General features: G+C 41.2%; 2 protein-coding genes across 8 annotated transcripts in view; both read left to right on the top strand.

Annotated features, from left to right (window-relative positions):
- C2CD3 (C2 domain containing 3 centriole elongation regulator) overlaps positions 1 to 4,155 on the top strand; it is a 142,084-nt gene extending 137,929 nt beyond the window's left edge. For all 7 annotated transcript variants that reach the window (XR_012488376.1, XM_074304051.1, XM_074304047.1 and 4 more), the window contains one exon: positions 3,457 to 4,155. Coding sequence is in view for 6 of the 7 variants with exons in the window: in XM_074304051.1 (XP_074160152.1) it covers positions 3,457 to 3,597 (141 nt within the window). In the remaining variant the exon portion in view is untranslated. The remainder of the gene's footprint in view (positions 1 to 3,456) is intronic.
- Positions 4,156 to 8,316: 4,161 nt separating this feature from the next.
- The window catches only part of LOC141563242 (putative mitochondrial transporter UCP3), a 42,933-nt gene continuing 28,236 nt past the window's right edge, over positions 8,317 to 23,013 (top strand). Inside the window, exons 1-3 of the mRNA XM_074304053.1 lie at positions 8,317 to 8,408; positions 20,125 to 20,358; positions 21,127 to 21,337. Of these exons, the coding sequence (XP_074160154.1) occupies positions 20,233 to 20,358; positions 21,127 to 21,337 (337 nt within the window). The 5' untranslated portion in view covers positions 8,317 to 8,408; positions 20,125 to 20,232. The remainder of the gene's footprint in view (positions 8,409 to 20,124; positions 20,359 to 21,126; positions 21,338 to 23,013) is intronic.

The following is a 23,013-nucleotide window of genomic DNA, read 5'->3' as shown; positions in this document are numbered from 1 at the left end:
GGTCAGACCCACACTCTGGCTTTGACAGCTGGGATGAAGGGGGATTTGTGGGAAGGCCTTGTGGCAGGGACCCCAACCCACAGGCTTTTACAGCAGGTTATGGATGTTCGGTGATGAGGGACAGGATGAGGGGGGGTAGCAGTATCAGAGAAGGAAAGGGGGTTTATCCTGGTGTTACAAAGGTAGTAACAGATTTGAAAAGGAAGGGGTTGAGAAGAAGTGGGTTGGGGACTGGGAGACTGCACAGTAATAGAGAAGGTCAGAAGGGGGAGGGTTTGGAAGGAAAGGTAGTGTACTAACTAGTGATATGTTTTCAGTCTTTCACTTCATTTCAAAGTCACCTATACCAAGTAGAGATTGGAGGAGGTGTGGTGAGGCAGTCTGCAGGAACATGACAACATGAGTCACCGTGTTGTGTGGAAGAAGTTCTAGTCCCCAGAGAGTAAGCCTGGAAACCTGAGGGGAGTTACATAAACAAGTTTTATTTAGATAAGGAAAAAAGCTGCCCCAAAGGGACATTGTGAGGGACACGGAGTCCCCCTTCAATGGAAAGTTCTAACGACACACTGAATGGTCATTTGTCAGAATGGTGGTAGGATGGATTCCTTTCAGAGTTCCTTCCATCTTTGTAATTCTGTGATTCTAAAGCTCCCGAGAAAAAAGTGAGGTTTGAGCCAGATCTTAAATCATGGAGAAGATTGGGCAGCAGAGAGGACACAGAAAACAGATCTAGGAGACATTCTGGTGAGATAAAGGATGAGGAAAAAGGCAGAAACTCATAAATGAAACTTGCCTGTAACAGGAGTTTGGGTCTGCCCAGAGGGAAAAGCAGGGCTAGAGAAAGGATATATTTCTTATTTATGAAGCAAGGTTTATCAAAGCATGTTCCCCACTACTGTCCTGTGGAGTTACTCAACCCAGGATAATTATCTTCGTCCTTGAGCACAGTCACAATAATTACTATAATTGGCAAAGGCAAGATCAAAACCCTGGGCTCTCCTGGGACGACCAGTACCACACACACCTCTGCCTGCCCTAGGATCCAGCCAACTGTTTTCATTCCCTCCTTCCTTCCCAGGAGTCCTTGTCTCAGCAGGGGACAGACGGGCCAAGGAGGGGAAAGGTGATCCAGGCCCAGCTAAAATTAGATTTCATAAATAAAGCCCAGAGCCCTTCCTGAGGCCTCGGTCCCTTGTTTATTTTGTTCCAACCTGGGACTCCTTCGTCAGCATTTGTGGAAACCGACACTGAGAGAAAGAGAAACAGTCCAAGTCACATGAAGAACCGACTGAGGGAACTGGGGAATGAGGCAAAGGCCAAGCTAGGGCAGTTGAAGTCAAGACACTGACATAGGCCTTGGGCCAGGGAGGGAACTGGTGCAAAGGTTGCTGCCCGGGGCCCAGGAGCTGCCCATTCATGGAGGAAAGGTTGGAAGGAGCACTGACCGGGAATTTTCTTGTCATTGTCCTAGCTCCCCACAGTCTCATTTCTGGGCCACATCTCTATCACCACTAATGTAGAAAAAAATTTTTTTTTTTTTTTTTTTTGACAACACATGTTTCTAATGGGTTTGCTTTTCTTCCTCCTCTTCCTCTCCCCACCCCCAATGAGAAAGCAAGGATCTGAAAATAAGAATTTTTTAAAAATGAATTTAATAAATTAGGTTATGGGGGAGGGCTGAATTTGGAGTTTTAATTATAATTCTACCACTTATTTTCTGTGTGGCCTTAAGAAAAAAACTACTCCCTTCTCTAGGACCTATTAAATTCAGTGATCACTAAAAAATACCTTCTAGCTCTAAATTGTCTCAGTGATACTATATCAGAGCTGAATGGAACCTTAGAACATAGAATTGTAGAGCTGAGGGATCTTTGAGTCAAGCCTTTAATTTTGCAGGTGAAAACAATGAGGCCTGAGGGAAAAATAGGTTTTTCTCTAAACCCACACTAAAAGTCCAGTATGGAGCTGAGACTAGAACTAAGGACTTTATGTACTCCTATCCCTCAGCTTCAAATTCTCATGGAAAAGATTTTGCCTGAGCACTAATCTTTCTTCCTGACCTTGATTTTGTTTTTCTATGACTTGGTTGGGAGCTCGCAGCAGGGAGGAAAAAATGCAAAAACAATTTCTCCATTGTCTGAGCTAAGTAAACATCTGGGCCTAGAGCCAGCTGAACTCACCCTTCTCTTGGTGGGGAGAGCCAGTTTTTCCCTCTCACTCCCCTCTCCTGCTTTCTCCCCCTCTCTCACGTACTTGTGACCCTGGAAAAGAATACTATTGTAATACTAATTATCTCTCACAAAATTGTAGAAGGTCAGAGAAGTAACAAGTGGCAAAGTCAGAATGATATAGTGATAGTACCCAGGGGAGTCAGTAAATCCTGAGTTCAAATGGGGTTTCAGACACTAACTCTGTGGCCATAGGTAAGTTATTTGACCTTTGTTTTCATACCTCCTAGGGTGAACGTCAGATTCAAATGAGATATTTGTTAAGTGCTTTTATTATTTCCAAATTCTATGCTTTGTCCACCACATTGCACTGCCCCAGCAGCATCTCAGGTCCCATGGAAACAAAACCAAGGATCCCATCCATCTGTAATAGTAGCTTAAGTTTAATAGCCCTTAAATTTTATATAACCCTGTCAAATTAGAATTAGGAGACAATTGTCCCCATTTTTAAAAAGAAGAAACAAGTACAAGGGCAGTTTAATAGTCTGGCCAAGGTCAAAAAACATCCAGGTCTGCAGCAAAGGCAGGAAGCCTGGGACTTAGAGCACTTAGTCTGGTCCCTCTGTAGAGAAGTTGTTTTGTTTTTTTTTTTAATCCCTTTTAGAGCACTAGACACTGGTATGTTTTCCCTGTTGTCCTTGGGGTTTTCTATGGATCCAGGGCTCAGTACTGTTCCTAGTTCTGGGCTAGTAGGAAATTCCTTCTCATGGAAGTGGTAGGTGGGAAAGGGGGCAGGAGTGATGGTGCCTTGCTCAGACTTTGGCAGGCTAAAAACCAGCCATCTTCCTTTACTTCTATGGCAGACCTTCATCCATGAAGCAGTGTAAATTACCAGACATAGGACATAGTATGTCATAGTCAAGTGGTTCCCTAAGTATCAGTGGTATAAGGGACTTTAGAAATTATCTAGTCCTGCCTCTTCCTAGTTCAGAGGAGGAAGCTAAGGCCCAGAAGAGGGAAGGGAAACACAGCAGGTCTTCCACCTGTCATGAGAACTAACTCCTAGAGCCCTGAGCTTTTTTTGCTACATTGATCCAATCTATAAAGGATGAATATAATACTTCTTCCTTCTTAAAAACTAAGGCTTTAATAAAAGCCCATCCTATGTTCAAGAACAAAAAATAAACAAGTTCATTAGTGATCTTTGCAACCCACCTTCTTTCCTGAGTGCTTATGCCATAAGTATTCCTACACCTTTCTATAACCAGACTCTCTTCTTTCCATTCAGGGAGGAAGTGAACCCACAAAAAACATCCATTCCCAAAGACCTGGCCGGCCCAGACCAAATCCACCTCCACCAGATCTATCCAGAAAAGAGGCCCAGAGGATTGCCAAGATCTTTTCTGCCCAATATTCCCAGAAGGACTAGACTGTGTCCAGCCCCTCATCCCCTTCCCTGATGCACCCCAAGCACGACTACAAAGGAGAGGGTAGATGGCTACTCCCTAGGAATGACTCCTGCCTCTGGCAACCACCCTGCCACATACAGGCAAAGAATCTCCAGGCCAAGCATATCAACTATCCTTCAGGATGCCGGTAGGAATGACGATCTGGAATGCACGGACCCTGGTGAGAGCAGCTCCTCCTTTGTGAACATGGAATCAGAGTGGGAAACGTCTCAGAACTTTTTTTCATGGAGTGACTACGGCACTGAGCCCATTCAGGATGAGACTTCTGCCCCTTGGATACTATACTTCACGGCTCACACTTTGCTTAGACTTTACTGGAAGGGGTAGGAATAGGATCATCTTAGACATATATATTTTTTTTAAATTAGACTGTGTGAACCACTGGGAAAAGGGAAAATCACCTATTTGGAAGTTTTTATAGGAAAATGTCTTTAAATGAAAACCATGCTTTTAACTTATTGTCTGAACTCGGAGGAGCCTCAGCCTGTCTCAATAAACCCTTTATACTTGTGTCCTAAGTACTTCTATTCCCAGGAATACATTCTAGTTTTTCTTAAGAGAATATTGAATTTGGAGATCGCATAGGCCCTGTGTCAAAGTACTACCCATGGGATGGTGAGGTTCAGGAGAAAGAAAGACCAGGTAAGGTGCTGAGTCCACCTGGCTTTGAGTGCCAAATAACAATGCCCATTTCTCTAGCAGTTTATAAAGCATTTTTCTCACAGTGACAACCTTCATGTGAGATAGGTAGCAATGCACAGATTAATGCCCCATTTAACAGAAAACAAGAAGCTTATAATACCCAACAGAGCCAGAATTCAGTTGGAATGGAAAGTTGTAAAGATCTTGCTGTCATACCACATTGCCTTCTGCCACACTGGCACTTTTCAGTCAGCCTTAGGGACTTGCTTTTCATGGATGTCCTCTTCATTTAGCCGACACTAAGGTGGAAAACAGGCCCGGCACGGATAAGGCCTCCCTTGAAGTCAGGAAAACCTAAATTCATATCCTGCCTCTGACATGAAGATTCAGTTAAAGGTGGCTACTTTTTTTTCCTCTAGGAAGAGTATTTGCACAACACTGCACAGTAAGAAGTTACCTGATCATTCATCTAGTGTAACCCTTGCCAAAAAAGAATCCCCCTTCTTTTACAACACAGCAAACAGGGTTGTTTAGCCTATCCTGAAGCTCTCTAGTGAGAGGGTTTTATAGCTTGCAAAAGAATTTCCTCCTCCTACACACACTTCATCCTGAACTGCTAATCCTAAAATCTGGGCTTTAACTTACTGGTTAGTTTTAGAAGTGCTTAGGGGCAGCAAGATGACACAGTAGCCCTGGAGTCAGGAGGACCTGTATTCAAATGTGACCTCAGACACTTTACATTCTAAGTGACCCTGGACAGGTCACTTCAATTGCCTCAACAAAAAAAAACAAAAACGCTTGCTACTGTTGAGTGCAGTCTCACTGATACTTCTATTCCTCTTCCCAACTAGGTGACCTCTGCCTAATAATCATTCCTGCATATAAAAGGGATATCACTGAACGAAAGGTATAATTTGCAAATAAAAGTTCTTTTCAGTTGTCATAGAGGATGTCATGGAATCAAAACAACCTGAATTCAGTCCTGCCATTGAAATGAGTGATGCTGAGTAAATCACTTAAATTCTTAGTGCCCAGGTGAAGACTACAAATTCCATGTAAGTCAACATCCGCATTTGGTGAAAAGAGTTTCCATAGCCAAAGTTCCTCAAACCAATGAAATCAGATCAATGGATCCCCTTTGGTGAATTATGAGATGACCTGGACAAGAATAGCCCAAGATGAGATGGTAAGGATAGACTGCAAAATGCCCTGTTGGAAGGAGCATCTCCAGAAAGGCGATGATGGAGCCATCAAAGGATTGAAGTTTCACCATCAGTTACTCTTCCAGACTTACTAACAACTTCGACTTTTGTAAAATAAATGGGTGAAACCCATTGTTTGCCTTTTCAAAATTCATACCTTCAAAAAGGGATAAGATACAGTCCTCAGTTGAAAGGCACTCTTGAGATCACTTCGTTCATACCTGTCATTTTATATATCAGAAAATTTAGATCTTGAGTAGGGAAAACACTGCCCAAAGCAAGAGGACTCTCACTATGTGGTAAGAGAAGAGATTGAACTCAGGCTTCCTAATTCTAAATCATCAATGTTCTTTCCACTGCATCATGGAGGAATAACAATGATAAGCAATCCATGTTAAGCTCCAAACTAGGTGCATTCTCAGGAGGGATTTAGGAGCTCAGAAGATGAAAGATCACTAAGCTATAGTAATTAGAGAAAACTTCCTAGAGAGGGCACTGAGTCCGGGAGCTGAAAATCCAGTGGAGAAAAAAAAAAAAAAAAAGATCTCTGTAGGTCATTATTTTCCAAAAAATACAGCTTTGATAAAATCATAAGCCTGTGCTTTGACTTTAATAGTGCTCAAGATCACAACTGTGCGAGTTCTCCCTAGAGCCAGCCTTACTAGACAATTATATCAGCTACAGCTAGAAAAATCCATTCGTGGCCAGTGTGCTGCTAAGGAGCGTCCTGCTGTTAGGTCGGCACTCAGACAAAAATGCTGTATTTCAAGACCCATATTTGAAGTTTTTCCAGCTTGTTGAGACCTGCCAAAGGTGTTTCACTGGCATTGGCTTCAGAAGTGAATAGCTAGTTAAGAAGATGGTGCCTGAACATGAGGTTTGAGTTTCTCAACCATAGTTTAAGATACAGTAAGCTTTACAAGGACTGGTTGCAATAAATTTCCTTGTAATTTTGTAAATCTAATCCAAAGAGATCTCCACTGACAAAGAACAGGGAGAGAAGGCATATACCACAGCAACTACAACAGAGGAAGAAGGACAGCTGAGATGGGCAAGAATTCACAGAAGATAAATCTAAGAAAGGGACTAGCCCTAAGATCCATGACCTTTGATGTCTGTACACAAATGAACAAAGTATAAGCGTTAAGCAAGGCAAATGAGCAATCCCTCTGCAGAGAGATGGATTTGAGACTTGATGGGATGAAGTGCTCATCTAGAATATTACTCTGGAAAAATTGACCTTAATTAGAACAATTTAGGGGAAAAAAGGAAAGTGAGAAGGGAAGAAAAGCATTGTAATGTTAAAATGATATACTTGTGAAAAAGAAATCCATATAGGACAGAACAATGAGGTAGGAAAGAGAAGTGGGGAATCAGACATGCTTATTATAAATACCTAGAGACAAGAAATAGGCAATTTAGACCCCTGGATGAAAATTCTACATTGGAGATCTGCTTACAGTAAATTTTATACTTGAGTATAAAAATCTGAAGACTGTAAGAAAACATTTGAAGAAGAAAAAGGAAGGTTGCCTAGAGATTGATGTGGAGGCAAAGGGAATTAATCAAATTAGATTCTAGATATTCAAGTCATGTAAGGAAATGAAAAGAGAACACCCAGATGATTTTGATTATTCAAGTCACCAGGCCCGATGAACCGTATCCCAGGTTACCAAAGGATCTTACTGCTAAACCAGTGCCAGTCATCTGATGAGGGATTACATGGGTTTTGCTTGGTCACAAAGCCACCAACCCAAGTCCCATGGGCTACCTTTAGCTAAAGCCTGTCTGTCACTTGCCTAGACTCAGCCTGACTGACCACACATTATCTTCCATATCATTCTATTCAAATCTAGTTCTCTAGAGAGAGAGAGAGAGAGAGAGAGAGCTATAAAGTTCTCTAGACTCATCTCCATGAGGGCAGAAACCAAGCTTTACTAATCTGTGTATCTTCTCCAAAATATATAGTACCATGCTCTCTCTGTACATTGTGCAATATCCAAGCTAGAAAAAATTTCTGAGGACATCAACATATACCTGAAGCATAAACCTCTTCTATAGCATCCTTGGCCATCCCAACTCTGCTTGAAGTCCTCCAGTGATAAGCAGCTCACTACCTAGCAAAGCAGGAAGCACTTAGGGAATACAGAGGAGGGGATTATTTGTACACAAAGATCATCCTCCAGTAGACAGTAAGCTCTTTGAGAACAGAGGTTTATTTTTCATCCCTTTATCCCTAGCACTAAGAACAGAACACTGAACCAATAGGTACTTAAATCAGTTAATTAAATTTAACAAATTGAATTTGTTAAGTTGAATTAATTGAATAAAAAAGTGAATGCTCTACCCTCCCAGACAACAAATTGATTCTTCGCTGATTGAACCCCAGTCATGCTGGTCCCCAGACATTCAGATAATAATGTCAGGCCCAAATTCTATTCTGTAGTTTATATTTTCCATCATAGTTCTGTGAAGTAGCACAAGTATTATCATCCCCAATTTACAAATTTAAAAACCTGTGTCATAGAAAGTGACATATCCAGTCACACATGACTGAATTTGATGAACTTGAACCCAGGTCTCCCCAATTCCAAGCCCAGTGCTCTCTCCATGAATCAACATGGTCCCTGGCCCATCTTCCCCACTCCACACTCTGCTCCCATTCATGCTAATTTTCCCCACCCCCAGCTCCTGGTGGCAAGAGCTCTGAAATTCCCTGACCATCCCACTTGTTCCACCTCACTGCTTGTCATCAGATGATTTCAGCCATCACCTGTCTCTTGGAGGATAAGGTTGCCAGAGGCTATAAATATAGGCCCCGGCTCACCCACAGGCCCCCAGAGACAGGCAGATGGCAAAAAGCACAGAGCAGGGCACTGCTGCTGTTAACCCAGGAAACGGGGTCCCTCCACCCATTCTGCTTCCAGGTAAGAACTACCTCGCCCTGTGTGGCAGAGGATTGAGCTGAGGAGGTAGGCTAGAGACTCCTAGAAGTGGGAGGCCCTAAAGATTGAGTCTGAACTCTGAGAGGAAAAGAACCCAATAGGAAACATGACCCACCTGTGGCCAAAAGTGATCTAAGGCCCAAATGTCCAGGCTTGGGGGGCCCTCGGCCCTGCCTTCCTATAGTGTCCTTAGCAGCAGGTAGGTGCCCAGGGATCAGGGAAGGGATTATCCTAGAGCCACAGAGCCCTAAATGGGGGTAGAGGTGAGGATGGGACTGCCCTGTCCACTCCTAAAGGTCCCAGCAGGAATCTAAGGCCTGGACTCCCAGGACCATTCTAGCTGGCTGGCAGAATTGTGCAATGTTACAGTTAGAAGGAGCCTTAGGGAACTGCTAGTCCAGTGCCACCTGAAAGGTGCAGAGAAGGGATCTATCCAAGGTCACGATTCCTGGCAGAGCCACTATTAACTTCTGGGCTGGTTAACTCTTGGGTGTCCCAAGTCCAGGATCCTTCCTGGAGCTGTTCTCAGGGGGTGATCTCCCTGTGCTGACCCCTAAGGGCAGCCGCGCTGTGATCCCAGAGCACATGAGGAAAAAGTGAGCAGAGAAGGGGGGTAAAGGGAACCGGGCCCATACCTCTTGTCCCAGAGTGTTCTGGGAGCTATTAGAAGTTCCTTTCTACCCTCAGGCCACAAGTCAAATTAAGGCAGCATAAGGGAGTCCCTGGGATTTGGGATTTAAAAAATTATAATAGTAGTTATAAAGAAAATATAACAGTAGTAGTCGTCACAATGGTTAAATCAGATTTGAGGTGCAAGGTTTGGGGTTTTTTTAATATTTCTTATTTTTCAATTGTGTCTGACTATGACCCCATTAGTAAGAACACTGGAGGGTTTGCCATTTCCTTCTGCAACTCATTTTACAGATAAGGAAACTGAAGCAAACAGAACTAAGTAAGTTGCCCAGGGTCACCCAGTTACTAAGTGTCTGAGGCCAGATTTGAACTTGGGAAGAGGAGGCTTCCCAACTCCAGGCTGGGTGCTCTGCACTGAGCTACCTCATTGCCTTCTTATATTTCTCTAACTTTGCAGAGAAGAGCTCTGTTGAGTGCAGCAATGCAAGGGTCCCCAGAGGCACTGAGCGGGAAACTTACAAAGTGGGAGTGAGGAATGAGTCCATGCTGTCCCAAACTACGGCGGGAGCCAGCAACGACTGCTACCCTTGCTCTGGTGGTGAGGGGGATGAGGGATGGGGGCCCATTCAATACGAGGGAATCCATCTACAAGCCTGGAAATGGAGGGCAGTCTAGGTTCCTGCCTGTGAAAAGGTGGAAAACCCAGACTTGAGGAAGGAGACGGAGCGATTTCGTATAAAACTGAAGGCAAGGGGGTACGTGGGCCGGCTTCACCATGTCACACAGGCCAGGGCAAATGGGGGTTGGAGCTTGTAGCTGCTGCATGTTCCCTCCTGCAGCCCAGAGATGCCTCTTTGTGAGGGAAGCTGCCTTCCTCTGAGATTTCAGGCCCTGCCGAGCCATTCCTCCTGCAGCTAAAAACAGAACAGTCCTCTGGTCTTCAGGGATAGGACATAGGGAGTCGCAGATCCTGCCATCCCCAGGCCGGGAGCACAGACAAGCGCAGGGCTCCAGGCTCAGCCTCAGGTGCCCTGACCCGAGTCAGCTTCCCAGCACCCAGAATCCTTCTCCTGGAACTGCCCTGGAGCCTCGGCCTTCATCCCCAGGGCTTTCAGCTGTCACTTTCACTAATCTTCCCTGATCCCTGGATGGCTTCTGTCCCCACCCCCACTCTTCCCTGGCTACCCTCCCTGGTACCTGAATCCAGCTCCCATTTTCCTCATTCCTTCTTCCCATTGCTTCCACATTTCAGGCTTCAAGGGTATGTTTTCTAAGGTCAGTTCCCAAGGAAAATGAAAATAGAAATAACCCAGCAACTGAAGATCATTAGCTATATAGATATAAGAAAGCCTTTTTGTCCTTTATTAGAGAGCCCTAAATTTCTGTACTCTTCTACTAAGCTACAATTCACTAACTGCCACACTGTAATCACTACTAACTAATCCTGATTCTCACTCAGGACTAGTTGCTCCACCCTAGGTCCCAGATAAGAATCCAAATATAGGATTTAACCTTCTGGACATTGCAGAGACCCTTCTCAATGGCCCATTTTTCCAACCCCAAGCAAACTCTGAGCCAATCAGAAAGCTTTTCCATAGTTTGCTAGGCTTGCTGCTCTCTGCATATAGCAGTGAGTAATCCCTAAATTAATGAGTTATCTCATTCTACTTTCTTCTACCAGGGACAAACAATTAACCACAGGCAAATTAAAACAGTCCCCATCATCTCACATTCAGAGCTGTCCAAAAGTGGAATGTGCTGATACAAACCCTGCTGAAAGGACAGCCCAGGCCGGGTGGTTACCATAAACAAAAGGAGCTCACTGAAAGCCCAGAGACAGAGCTCGGATGGCTCTTTGGCTGCAAGTCTAGGGAAGACATTCCTGCACTGGGAGCTAGACTGCACCTCCTGGGGCTGCTCCAGCTGCAGGGATTACAGTTGGAATAATCCAATCAGATACTCCAGTCATACCCAACACTGACAACAGGCTCTCCTACTTGAGAGCAGGCAGGGGAAAAACAGGTTTGTCCTACCTGGGATTGAAAAACAAGGGAGAACCCAGAATGTTACCTGTCCTAAGCCAGGTTAGAAGCTTTCCATACTTAATGATATATTTTGGTTCAAAACTCTCTCATTTCCAAATATATCTCTCTCCAACCTACCCAAAAATAATTGGGCAGGGAAGAGCCATTACTTCTACCAAAAAAGAAAACAAAAACAAAAGAAAAAGTAGTTAACCTAAACCAGCCAACACATCAACTAAATGGGACAACATAAAGCTGGAAGCTTTCTTAGAGTCCATCCAGCCCAACCCTCTTTCCCTTATAGATGAAGATACATAACAAGTCAGTCGCACAGTGATTGCCAGGTCCCTTAGACTTTGGTTGATCGATCAAGATTGACAAGGCAGCTAGAAGGCCTGTACAGAGCAGTTCCCTGGGCTTAGCCTGGTCTCTGTTCCTTTTATCGATCGCTTGAAGATATTGAAGAGTGGAAGGGGTTTGGAAATGAGAAACCAGAGAACTCCAGAACTGCAGAGTTATTAAGCAAACAATCCCTTGCCCATGTATGTCTGATAACTAGGTATACTTTAGCCTTTAGGGATGAAAATTGGGAGGCAAAGGGAATCTTAACGTAAAGGGAGGGCTCAAGATCAATGGCTAGGAAGTTGAATCTGAAAAAAAAATTTTTTTTTTTTTGATTTGAGAAAATTAGCTAATCCAGAGGACCCTACTCTATTTTGAATGATTTTAGCACCTGGGCAAAATAATATCCAACTGTATATGTTTAACATATCAGATTGCTTATTGTTTTGAGGAGGGGAGAAGCAAGAGAGGGAGGGAGAAAAAAAGTTGGAACACAAAGTCTTACAGAGATGAATGTTGAAATACCAAACATGTATTTGGTAAAATAAAATACTATAGAGGAAAAAAATCCAAGAACAGAAAGGCTTTCTAACCTAGTCCCTGGGAAAGAACAGATAGTCCCCTATGTAAAGGAAAAAAGCTGAGTGGTTTGGTTTGGGTTTTTTAACTTTAGGGCTATTGTTGGTTCTGTCACTGAAGAAAGGATTGCTCACCTTCTAAAAAAGCTATTTCTTAAAAGCCTTTGGCTCTGAGCGAAAAGAACATGCTGGAACACACTTTCCTCTTGAAGAGAAAACACTATAGCCAATGGCTACAGCAGAAGATGCTTCCTAGCCACGTTATCAGCGGAGCAATGCCTGGGAACAGCGAGCTATAGCTAAGCATCCATCAGAGCAGCATATGTTTCCAGATAAATGCACAAAGTGCAGCACAGGCCCAGTGAGAGCACTAAAACAGAGTGTCTGGCTGTATCCAAGGCCTGAGTTATACCTCTCTCTGCTACACGTGTGCTCTGGCTAGACACGGTCTGTATAGAGACAGAAAATAGAAGTGTGTATGTGAGATGTATATGTGTATATGTGTTTATGTATATATATAAAATCTCCCTTCACACAAGCACATATGGCCTCTCATATTCCGTGTACACGAGCTTCTCCACACTTTCCATGTATGTGCCCACACGACCCATATAGTCATGGGAAAATGTGTCCCAATCTACTAAAAGGGAATTTTTCATTACTATTTTATTACTGTGTTATTTTCCTAAAGCTCTTGGCCATGAGCAATGTCCTTAGGCTGACTATAGAAGGTGATAAGTGAGTGAGGGCTCATGAACTATGATTTCAGGAGGGAAGGGACTCACCCTACCTGTTGGGTAGATCACAGGTACTCGAGTATGGGGATTAATCTGAGATTCCCATCTTGGATGCCTTTAACATTGCAGGGATTCAAAGGAGAAAAATCAGTATTTTTCTTATATTTTTAGGCTGTTATTAGGCAGCCTGTTTTTCAATGTCTGTCTTTACTAGTCAGACCAGTTGCGCTAAGATAACTTCTGCCATGGGGTTGCTAGTATTTATACTCCCCATCCCTTAATGTCCCAAATCATATGTAATGCCTTGCTGGCTGAGAGGGAAATGCCTGAGGTAGTCCCATCTGTAAGGGGGTACAGAGGGTCCCTCTGCAGAGTTCCAGCTTCTACCATTGCCTCGACAATAAGCTGCTTCAAGGGTATGAAGCTGCATCACTAGGGGCCACTCTCCTGATTCTTGGCTAATGTCACTTCTCAAATTCGTACCACAAAGAGCAAAAGAGATGGGTTTACTCAAATACTTCATGTTCATGTACACTGATGGCATGTTCTCTGGTGGGAAGCACAAGCTCTTACTGCACTTCCACTTAACTACTATCAGATCACTGGGTATCCTTCACTCTCTCCCCCACCTGCACTGGAGAGAGCCCATGGCGTACCCCCTGCAGCTCTCCCCACCCTTGGTCCTGCTGCTGTTCTCCCTCAGACTCTGGGCTGCCCAGGGGAGCCATGCACTGACTGAGAGATCTCCTCTGATGCAGTCATTTCCACTGAGACTGCTTTCGTCATTGAGATCTCTGATGTGCAAGAATGGGGTGAAGAATGTAGCCCTCGAGGCTGATGTGAAGAGGAAGAAGCAGTTTCCAGTGACTCGGGGCTAAGCTACTAGACGTATCCTGCAGCTTGGAACATAAGAATACCTATTCAGGAGCATATGAAGTCAAGTTCTTTGATGAAGAATCCTCCAGTCTTTTGAGAAAGGTCCAGAGAAGCAGTGAGGATGTGTCAGCCACTAGACCTTTGTTCACCATCACATGGATCTCCCGGGGTACCTGCCGTGGGCCTTGGGTCTCTACCCAGGAAGAAAAGGAAAGAAGGAAGACAAAGAAATCCACTCATTGTATTCATATCACAGCTTGGCTTCGCATGAGAGCATTTATATCTTCACATTAGTGTTCCTGAGATAATAGTATATATTGTAACTGGTTACTAGCCATCTAAACTAGGGGGCACCCAAGCTAGCATTGGCGAAAATATAGGTCAGTAGATTATTGCCCATTTTTATTTGAAATTGAGCCCATGCATAGAGTCTCTGAATTGCTAAGTGACAGACCACTCCATAGCTGGGAAACCCCAAGGATATGGACTTCCATGTTTCCCCTGTCAGTAAGTCTTTCCAGGCACATGCAACCAGTGACCACCATTCTTTCAAGCCTTCTTGGCTAGCTCTAGTATACAACACAAAAGGCTTGTTTACATCTACATAGACCAACCTGAATGAAGCAGCCGACTGATTAACTAAAACCTTGCTAACACAGATTGTGTGCTGATCAACTGTGACAGATTTAGTTCTTTTCAGCACTGCAGTGATCCAGGACAATTCCAATAAGATTAGGATAGGAAATATGGCACCTGAATCCAGAAGAAAAACTATGGGGACTGAATGTGGATTAAAGCATACTATTTTCTAAATTAGAAGAACAGGTGTATGGGCCAGAACTTGAAACAAGGTACTAAGTCAGTGGAATTGATAGAGACAATAGTTATCTAATTTAGCATGGTTCAGTATGATTGATCTGATCCTACAAGGAGATGTTATGGGCCAGAACTTGAAACAAGGTACTGAGTGGAATTGAAGAGACAATGGTTAAATCTAGTTTAGCATTGATTTAATCCTACAACAAATAATGGTTTCCTGTGATATAATGATTGGTGTGTACTCCGTGTGGGGCATATAAGGAGAAGCTCTCTGGGACAGAAAAGACAAGCGCACTAGAAGCTTTCAGAGCCTCAGCAAAGATTCATTCCGGGAGATTCAGAAGCCAGAAAAGGCAGTCGTCTCAGAACCAAGGAGAGAGATAAGCCTACAGAAAAACTAGCTGAGCCCCAAGTGAAGGAGACAAGACTTTGAAGGAGACAATAAAAATTTGGACTTTAATCCCTGGCTGCACTTGTGATTACTGAACTGAGAGGAAGGTTGCTCCCAGAAGCCCTCCAAGAAACCTGCTCCCAGAGAACATTACATTTTAGAGAAGAATATTACACATAGGATAGTTTACTTCTGAGATCTGTGGAGGAGAAAGGAATTTGTGACCAAAGAAGAACTAGAGCTCATTATGGATCACAAAATAGAAAATTTTAATTATATCAAATTGAAAAGCTTTTGTACAAACAAAACTAAAACAGACAAGATTAGAAGGGAAACAATAAACTGGGAAAACATTTTTGCAGTCAAAGGTTCTGATAAAGGCCTCATTTCCAAAATATATAGGAATTGACTCTAATTTATAAGAAATCAAACCATTCTCCAATTGATAAATGGTCAAAGGATATGAACAGACAATTCTCAGACAAAGAAATTGAAACTACTTCTAGCCACATGAAAAGATGCTCCAAGTCATTATTAATCAGAGAAATGAAAATAAAGACAACTCTGAGATACACACCTGTCAGATTGGCTAGAATGACAGGGAAAGATGATGATGAATGTTGGAAGGAATGTGGGAAAACAGGGACACTGATACATTGTTGGTGGAATTGTGAATACATCCAGCCATTCTGGAGAGCAATTTGGAACTATACTCAAAAAGTTACCAAACTGTGCATAACCTTTGACCCAACAGTGTTTCTACTGGCCTATATCCCAAAGAGATCTTAAAGAAGGGAAAGGGACCTGTATGTGCAAGAATGTTTGTGGCAGTTCTTTCTGTAATGGCTAGAAACTGGAAAATGAATGGATGCCCATCAATTGGAGAGTGGCTGGGTAAATTATGGTATATGAATGTTATGGAATAATATTGTTCTCTAAGAAATGACCAGCAGGATGATTTCAGAAAGTCCTGGAGAGACTTACATGAACTGATGCTGAGTGAAATGAGCAGGACCAGGAGATCGTTGTACCTATAGCATCAACAATCCTATATGATGATCAGTTCTGATGGACGTGACCATCTTCAACAATGAGATGAACCAAATCAGTTCCAATTGTTCAATAATGAAGAGAACCAGCTACACCCAGCAAAAGAACTCTGGGAAATGAGTGTGAACCACTACATAGCATTTCCAAGCCGTCTGTTTTTGTCCACTTGCATTTTTCATTTCCTTCTCAGGTTAATTTTATAGTATTTCAAAGTCTGATTCTCCTTGTGCAGCGAAATAACTGTGTAAATATGTATACATATATTGTATTTAATATATACTTTACATATTTAACATGTTTTAGTCAACTTGCCATTTGGGGGAGGGGGTGGGTGGAAGGAGGGGAAAAGTTGGAACAGAAGATTTTGCAAGAGTCAATGCTGAAAAATTACCCATGCATATATCTAGTAAATAAAAAGCTATAATTTAAAAAAATATACTATTTTCACTTTGGGGGGTCTTTTCTTGTAATTTTTCCCTTATATAAATATACATGTAAATATATTTATATAAATAATTATATAATTTAATATATACAATATAATATAAATATAATTATATGATTTAAAGCACTCAAATTATTAAAGGAAAATTTAAATAAATTAGAGGAAGAAATAGTAAAACTATAATAATGAGAGATCTTAACTTTCCCACCTAGACAAATCTAATCATAAAATAAGTAAGAAAAAAAGTTAAGGAGGTAAATAGAATTTTAGAAAAGTTACATATGATAGACTTTTGGAGAAAGGTAAATGGGAACAGAAAGGGATATACTTGTTTTCATTTTTATATACCTTCACAAATAATGAGCCTTTAATTGGCTATAAAAACCTTCACAATCAAATACAGAAAAGCTGAAAAACTAAATGTACCCTTTTCAGCCACAATGCAATAGAAATTCCAAAAAGGGCTTTGGGACCATAGATTAAAATTAATTGGTAACTAAATAATCCAATTCTAAAAAATAAGTGAATCAAAGAACAAATCATAGAAATAATCAATAATTTCATTAAAGAGAATAACAACAATGAGACAACCTTTTAAATCTTTTGGGATATAGCTAAAATAGTACTTCCGGGAAAATTTTTTTCTCTTAAAAAGCATATATCAATGAAAGAAAAAAAAAGATCAATGAATTGGACATGCAACTTAAAAAAAAAAAATAACTACTGGAGAGTAAATCAAGTAGCTCCAATTAAATATCAAAAGGAAATCCTAATACTCAAAGGAGACATTAATAAAATTGAAAGTTTTAAAAATTGAATAAATAAAACTAGTAGCTAGTGTTATAGGGGAGGTGGGGAGTAAAATAGATACAACATTGGTTAATTTGATTTTTTTAAAAGAAACAAGAAAAACAAGTTATCAATCAAATCAAACCAACATCAAAATGAAAAGGAGGAATGCACTGCCAACAAAGAAGAAATTAAAACAATTATTAAGAACTGTTTTGCTCAATTATATGCCAGGAAAACTAACATTCTAAGTGAAATGGAAGAATAATTTTTAAAAATTAAATTATACAAATTAACAAAAGAAGAAATAACCCTATCAGAGGAAAAGAAATTGAACATCCTATAAATGAGCTCTCTAAGAAAAAAAATTGCCAGAAATCAGATGGATTTACAAGTAAATTCTATTATTTAAAGAATAATTAATTCCAATATTATAAAAATTATTATGAAAAATAGGTAAGAAATGAGTCTTACCAAATTATTTTAACACAAATATGATTTTGATACCCAAAGACCAAGAGCAAAGACGTAGAAAAAAAACTATAAGCCAATTTTCCTGAGCAATATTCAACCAAAAAAAATTTTTTTTTACTTTTTTTTTTTTTGCCTGAGGCTGGGGTTAAGTGACTTGCCCAGGGTCACACAGCTAAGAAGTGTTAAGTGTCTGAGACCAGATTTGAACTTGGATCCTCCTGAATTCAAGGCTGGTGCTCTATCCACTGTGCCACCTAACTGCCCCCAACCAAAAATATTAGATAAAATGCCAGCAGAGAATTTATAGCAATATGATCAGGTAGGATTTATGCCAGGAATAAAAAGCTAGTGCACTATCAGAAAAACTGATTGATCACAGCTACATTAAAAAAAACCCAAAATCATATGATGATCCCGATATAAAAAAAGCTTTTGAGAAAATATAACAGCCATTCCTACAAAGAATACCCGGAAGCATAGGAATAAATGGAGCCTTTCTTAAAATAAGTGCTATCATCATAAAACCAAGAGCAAGCATCATGTGTAATTAAAAAAAAAAAAAAAAAAAAAAAAGTGGCCTACCCAATAAGATCAGAGGGGAGGCAAGCATGACCATTATCACCATTATTCAAAAATGCATTAGAAATTCTAGCTACAGAGTAGAATCAAGAGAATATTGTATAGAGCAACAAGAAGATTATGTGATGATCACCTCTGATGGATGTGGCTCTTTTCAACAATGAAGTGATTCAGGCTAGTTCCAAAAGACTTGGGATGGAGAGAGTCATTTGCATCCAGAGAGAGAACTGTGGGGACTGACTATGGATTATAACATAGTATTTTCACCTTTTTGTTGCCGTTTTCTTACTTTTCTTTTCTTTCTCATTTTTTCCTTTTTGATCTGATTTTTCTTGTGTAGCATGATAAATGTGAAATATGTATAGAACTGTACATGTTTCACCTATGTTGGATTACTTGCTGTCTAGAGGAAAGGATGGGGGATGAGAGGAAGAAAAATTTGGAACTCAAGGTTTTGCACGGATGAATATTAAAAACTATATTTCTATATATTTTGAAATTAAAAAGATATTATTTTTAAAAAATGCTAACTACAACAGTGAGACCAAAAAGAAATGAAAGAAATAAGAATAGGCATTAAGGAAATAAAATTATCATTCTTTGCAGAAGATATGATGGTATGCTTACAGAACCCTCAAGAATCTGTTAAAAAAAAACTAATTGAAACAGTTAACTGAAAATTCAAAGTTTCAGGATATAAAATAAACCCACATAAATCATGTGCATTGCTAAATATAGTGCCAACAGATCACAGCAAGAAGAGATACTTAAAACAATTACAAACATTATAAAATATTTCAGAGTCTACCTACCTAGACAAACCCAGGGATTTTATGAATACAATTACAAAACATTTTTCACACAAATAAAGACACCTGAGCAATTGAAAAAAATATTAATTGCTTATAGGTAGGCTGAGTTAATATAATAAAAATTTTAATTCCACCTAAATTTATTTTATTCAGTGCCATACAAATCAAACTATCAAAATGAAAATAAAATTCATCTAGAAGAACAAAAAGTCAAGAATATCAAGGGAATTAGTGTTATCCACCTCCAAAGAGAAAACTGACAAACAGAATAGAGATTGAAGTATATTTTTTTCCATTTTATTTTTCTGTGTTTTTTTTGCAATATGGTTAATATGGAATTGTTTTGCATGATTTCACATAGATAATTGATATCATATTGCTTTCTTTCTCAATGAGTTGGGGAGGAATGGGAGAAAGAAAATTTAGAATTAAACAAAAATTTTTAAATGTTAAAGTGTTGTTAACATTTCTCATCTCATTGATTTCCAAACAGCTTCAGAGTATTTAGTTCAAATTGACTTTTTTTGTCATTCTGTTCCTACCAGTTGATGGAGCTCTGCTGGAAAGGGGCATGGGCTATAGTGGCAAAAATGAGAGAAGTTCCCCTCCCTATCCACCTTGCTGCCCTTGGAGATAGTTGTTTTGGGAAGCAGGGATCACAACTGCTCCATACTTTATCTGGCTCTCCAGCTGCTTTTATTGTCTCCAGATTTAGCCAGAATTTGATCCCTTTTCAATTCAATCAATCCCAAACTGCTCCTCTAATCGCACTTTGTAAAGGGAGGCTCAGGTGTTAATACCTTGCTAACAAATAACATCTTATACTCTTGTTCCATCCCTTTCATAGTGCTAACCCCAGGAGGAAAAGCCACCTGCCTCCTACTTCTATCCCTGATTTTTCATACACAGATATAACCCACCAAACCCTCAGAGGCTTTAAGTTCACCTTGAGTTCAGTGGGAGAACCAATACTACAACCCAAGTTGGCTTTAGGCCATTGTACTTTCTTTTCCACCTTCCAGGGCCTCAGCTTTCTTAGGTTAAAGAGGGAGTTAGACTCAAAAGGGATCTAAGGTCCTTACTCATCTGGGAAGTGAAAACCAAATTTGAAAGGAATGATTGTTTACCATCATCTTTCTTTTGGACCAGTCTTGTAGCCTCCTTCAGACCCCCAAGGACAAATCTGCTAAGCTGCCAGTCTCCTCTGAGTGCATGAGTGCATAGCACTTCACCAGCCCATTAGGAGCCCTTGGGACCATGGTTGGTCTGAAGCCCACAGATACACCTCCCACCACTGCTGTCAAAGTCCTGGGGGCCGGCACTGCTGCCTGCTTTGCTGATCTCCTCACCTTCCCATTGGACACAGCCAAAGTTCGCCTCCAGGTAAGTGGTCCCTTCAGGAAGGGTCATCACTCAGTCTGATGGAATGAATTGCTTTTTAAAGCACAAAACCCGTTGCCTGTCTCAGAGCTGGAAGGGACCCTCAGAGGCCATCTAGTCTGAACCTAACTAAACAAGGGCTGTTTTCTATACCATTCGTTGGGGGTCTGACTGAAATCACCAAATGATGAGGAATTCACTTCTCCCATGGCTTCCCATTCCTTCCACTTTGGCATAGTTCTAATGGATGGGAAGTTTTCCTTACAGCAAACTAAAGTCTTTTTCTCTCCAACTTCATTCACCCCATTGTTCTAGTTCTGCCCTCTGGACCACTTAGAACAAGGCCATTTCCTCACCAATAAAATGATGACAGAAGCCATTGTTTCCTCCCACCTCCAGATTTTGTGACTGAGACTTCATGTCTACATGACAGGTCTTCAAATACTCAAGGCAGCCATCATGTCCCCACTAAGTCACCGTTTGTCAGAGCCCTTCCTAAAATAGAGTTCCCAGAACTGGACATGATTCTTCGGGTAGAACAAGACCAAGACAGCAGGATTATAGCCTCCCTCTTTCTAGAAATCTGTCTCTGTTCAAAAGCTGTACATTTCATTAAACTTTTTGGTTGCCATCTCCTACTGAGTTTGTGGTCTACCATATCTGCTAGATCCTTGGGACATGATCTGTTGTCCGGTCCTGACTCTCGTGCAAAAGCTGAATGGACATTTCCAGGTTTTCCCTGACTCCTCAACCCTTTCCTCTGTCTTTCAGATCCAAGGAGAATCCCAGGCCGAACAGGCGATTCAGAATGTGCGATACCGGGGAGTGCTGGGTACCCTCCTGACCATGGTGAAGACTGAAGGCCCCACCAGCCTCTATAATGGCCTGGTGGCTGGCCTGCAGCGCCAAATGAGCTTTGCCTCCATCCGAATTGGTCTCTATGACTCTGTCAAGCAGTTCTACACTCCCAAGGGAGCAGAAAGTGAGTAGGAAGTCAGAGAGAAATTAAATCTTAGGCTCAGGAGGCCACAGGGCAGGATAGAGGGGCACCCAGTGCCAAGGGCACACACTGTCTTGGTTTCCAATGCCAGCCAATATAAGAAGCATTAGTTTGAGCCCCCAGCATTTGCAGAGACTCTTAGTGCTACTTGCTAGGGATCCAGTGACAAAATGAAAAATACATAACGCCTTCTTGGGGAGCTTGGGGGGATACAAGAGGCAGGCAAATGCTTATATATGAACACTTGAAAGGAACAGAACCATCAGAACCCGCCCATCTAAAGAGAGCTGGTCTTAGAGCCTGAACACAGGTGGGTTGTGGTAGCAAGATGGCAGACTCTGAAATCAAGATGACCTAAGGCTGGATCCCAGTTCTCTCTTACACTGTGGGACGTTAAACGAGTGACTTACATTTTCTGGGTCTCAGTTTCTTTATCCATATATTGGATAATCCTAATGCTGTAATCCTAAAACTAAAAAAAATAAGAGATTGAAAATAGGTTCAAATTCTGTCTCCAATACTTATTAGCTGTCTGAGGCTGAATAAGCTATTCTCCTTGAGCCTCAGTTTATACTTCTGCAAAATGGGTATAATAATTCTTGGCCAATCTGCCTCTTAAAATTATTTTGCAACAAATAAAGTTCTGGTCTTAGAGCTATAAACCTATAGAAAGAAGAATGTTTGTACCAGGTCAGGAGTCATAACACCTTTGTCCAAGAATTATGTGTATAGAAAATCTGGATTTAGAGGAGAGCAGCAAGTGTAATGAGAGGACTGGAGACTGGGCCATATGAGGGGCTGTTCAGCCTGGAAAAAAGACAATATGGAGGGATATAATCGACATTATCGAGTAGATGAAAGGTTGTCATGTAAAAGAGGTATTTGGGCTTTCTTTAGTTGACCATGAATGGCAAAATAATAGGAGCAGTGAGTGAATATTGCAGACATACTGATTTAAGTTTAATGTAAGGGAAAAAAAAAAAAAAAACTTTGTAACAACCAAAGCTGTTTCAAAGTAGAAAAAACTGCCTTAAAAAATGATGATTTCCCCAACTCTAGATGTCTCAGGCAGGAGATTGCATGATCAAACATGTACAGACATACATATGTTTTGTATGTATATGTGTATGTGCTCCCAGAATGTTGTAGATGGGGGACCCCTGCTCAGGCACAGAAGACTTAGACTAAATGCTCTTGGACGTCTCCACTCAGTTTCTGTTCTCCATCTTTGAACTAGGACTTTCACACCCTGCTGCCTCCAGAATCTATTGTCTTGTCTCTGAGGCTTTGTTTAAACTTTCCCACCCTTCTTATCTTTTCCATCACGTCTCAAGGCCACCTGTAGGAGGCTTCTCTCCTTCCCATCGCCCCCTTTCCCCAAGGCTTGGCATACATCAGGTGTCCTGGATTTGTTTGTTGAATGTTGATTAGTTCTCCCCAGACAGCTTAATCTTCTGACCCACATTTATCTTCAAAGCATGCTTAGAAAAAAAATCATGCTTAGAATTTGGAAAGTTTTCTTGCTGATTCCCCAGTCCTTAATACTTTCTCTGTTGACTGATAAGCTCCTAAAACATAAGGATGAATTCTCTAATCTATCCCCCCAAACCCTGGTATGAATCTAAACCTTCAAGAAGGACTTGCCAAATGATTAAATC

Source organism: Sminthopsis crassicaudata, chromosome 3 (assembly GCF_048593235.1).
Source record: "Sminthopsis crassicaudata isolate SCR6 chromosome 3, ASM4859323v1, whole genome shotgun sequence".
NCBI lineage: Eukaryota > Metazoa > Chordata > Mammalia > Dasyuromorphia > Dasyuridae > Sminthopsis > Sminthopsis crassicaudata.
This window is presented reverse-complemented; position numbering and strand designations above follow the sequence as displayed.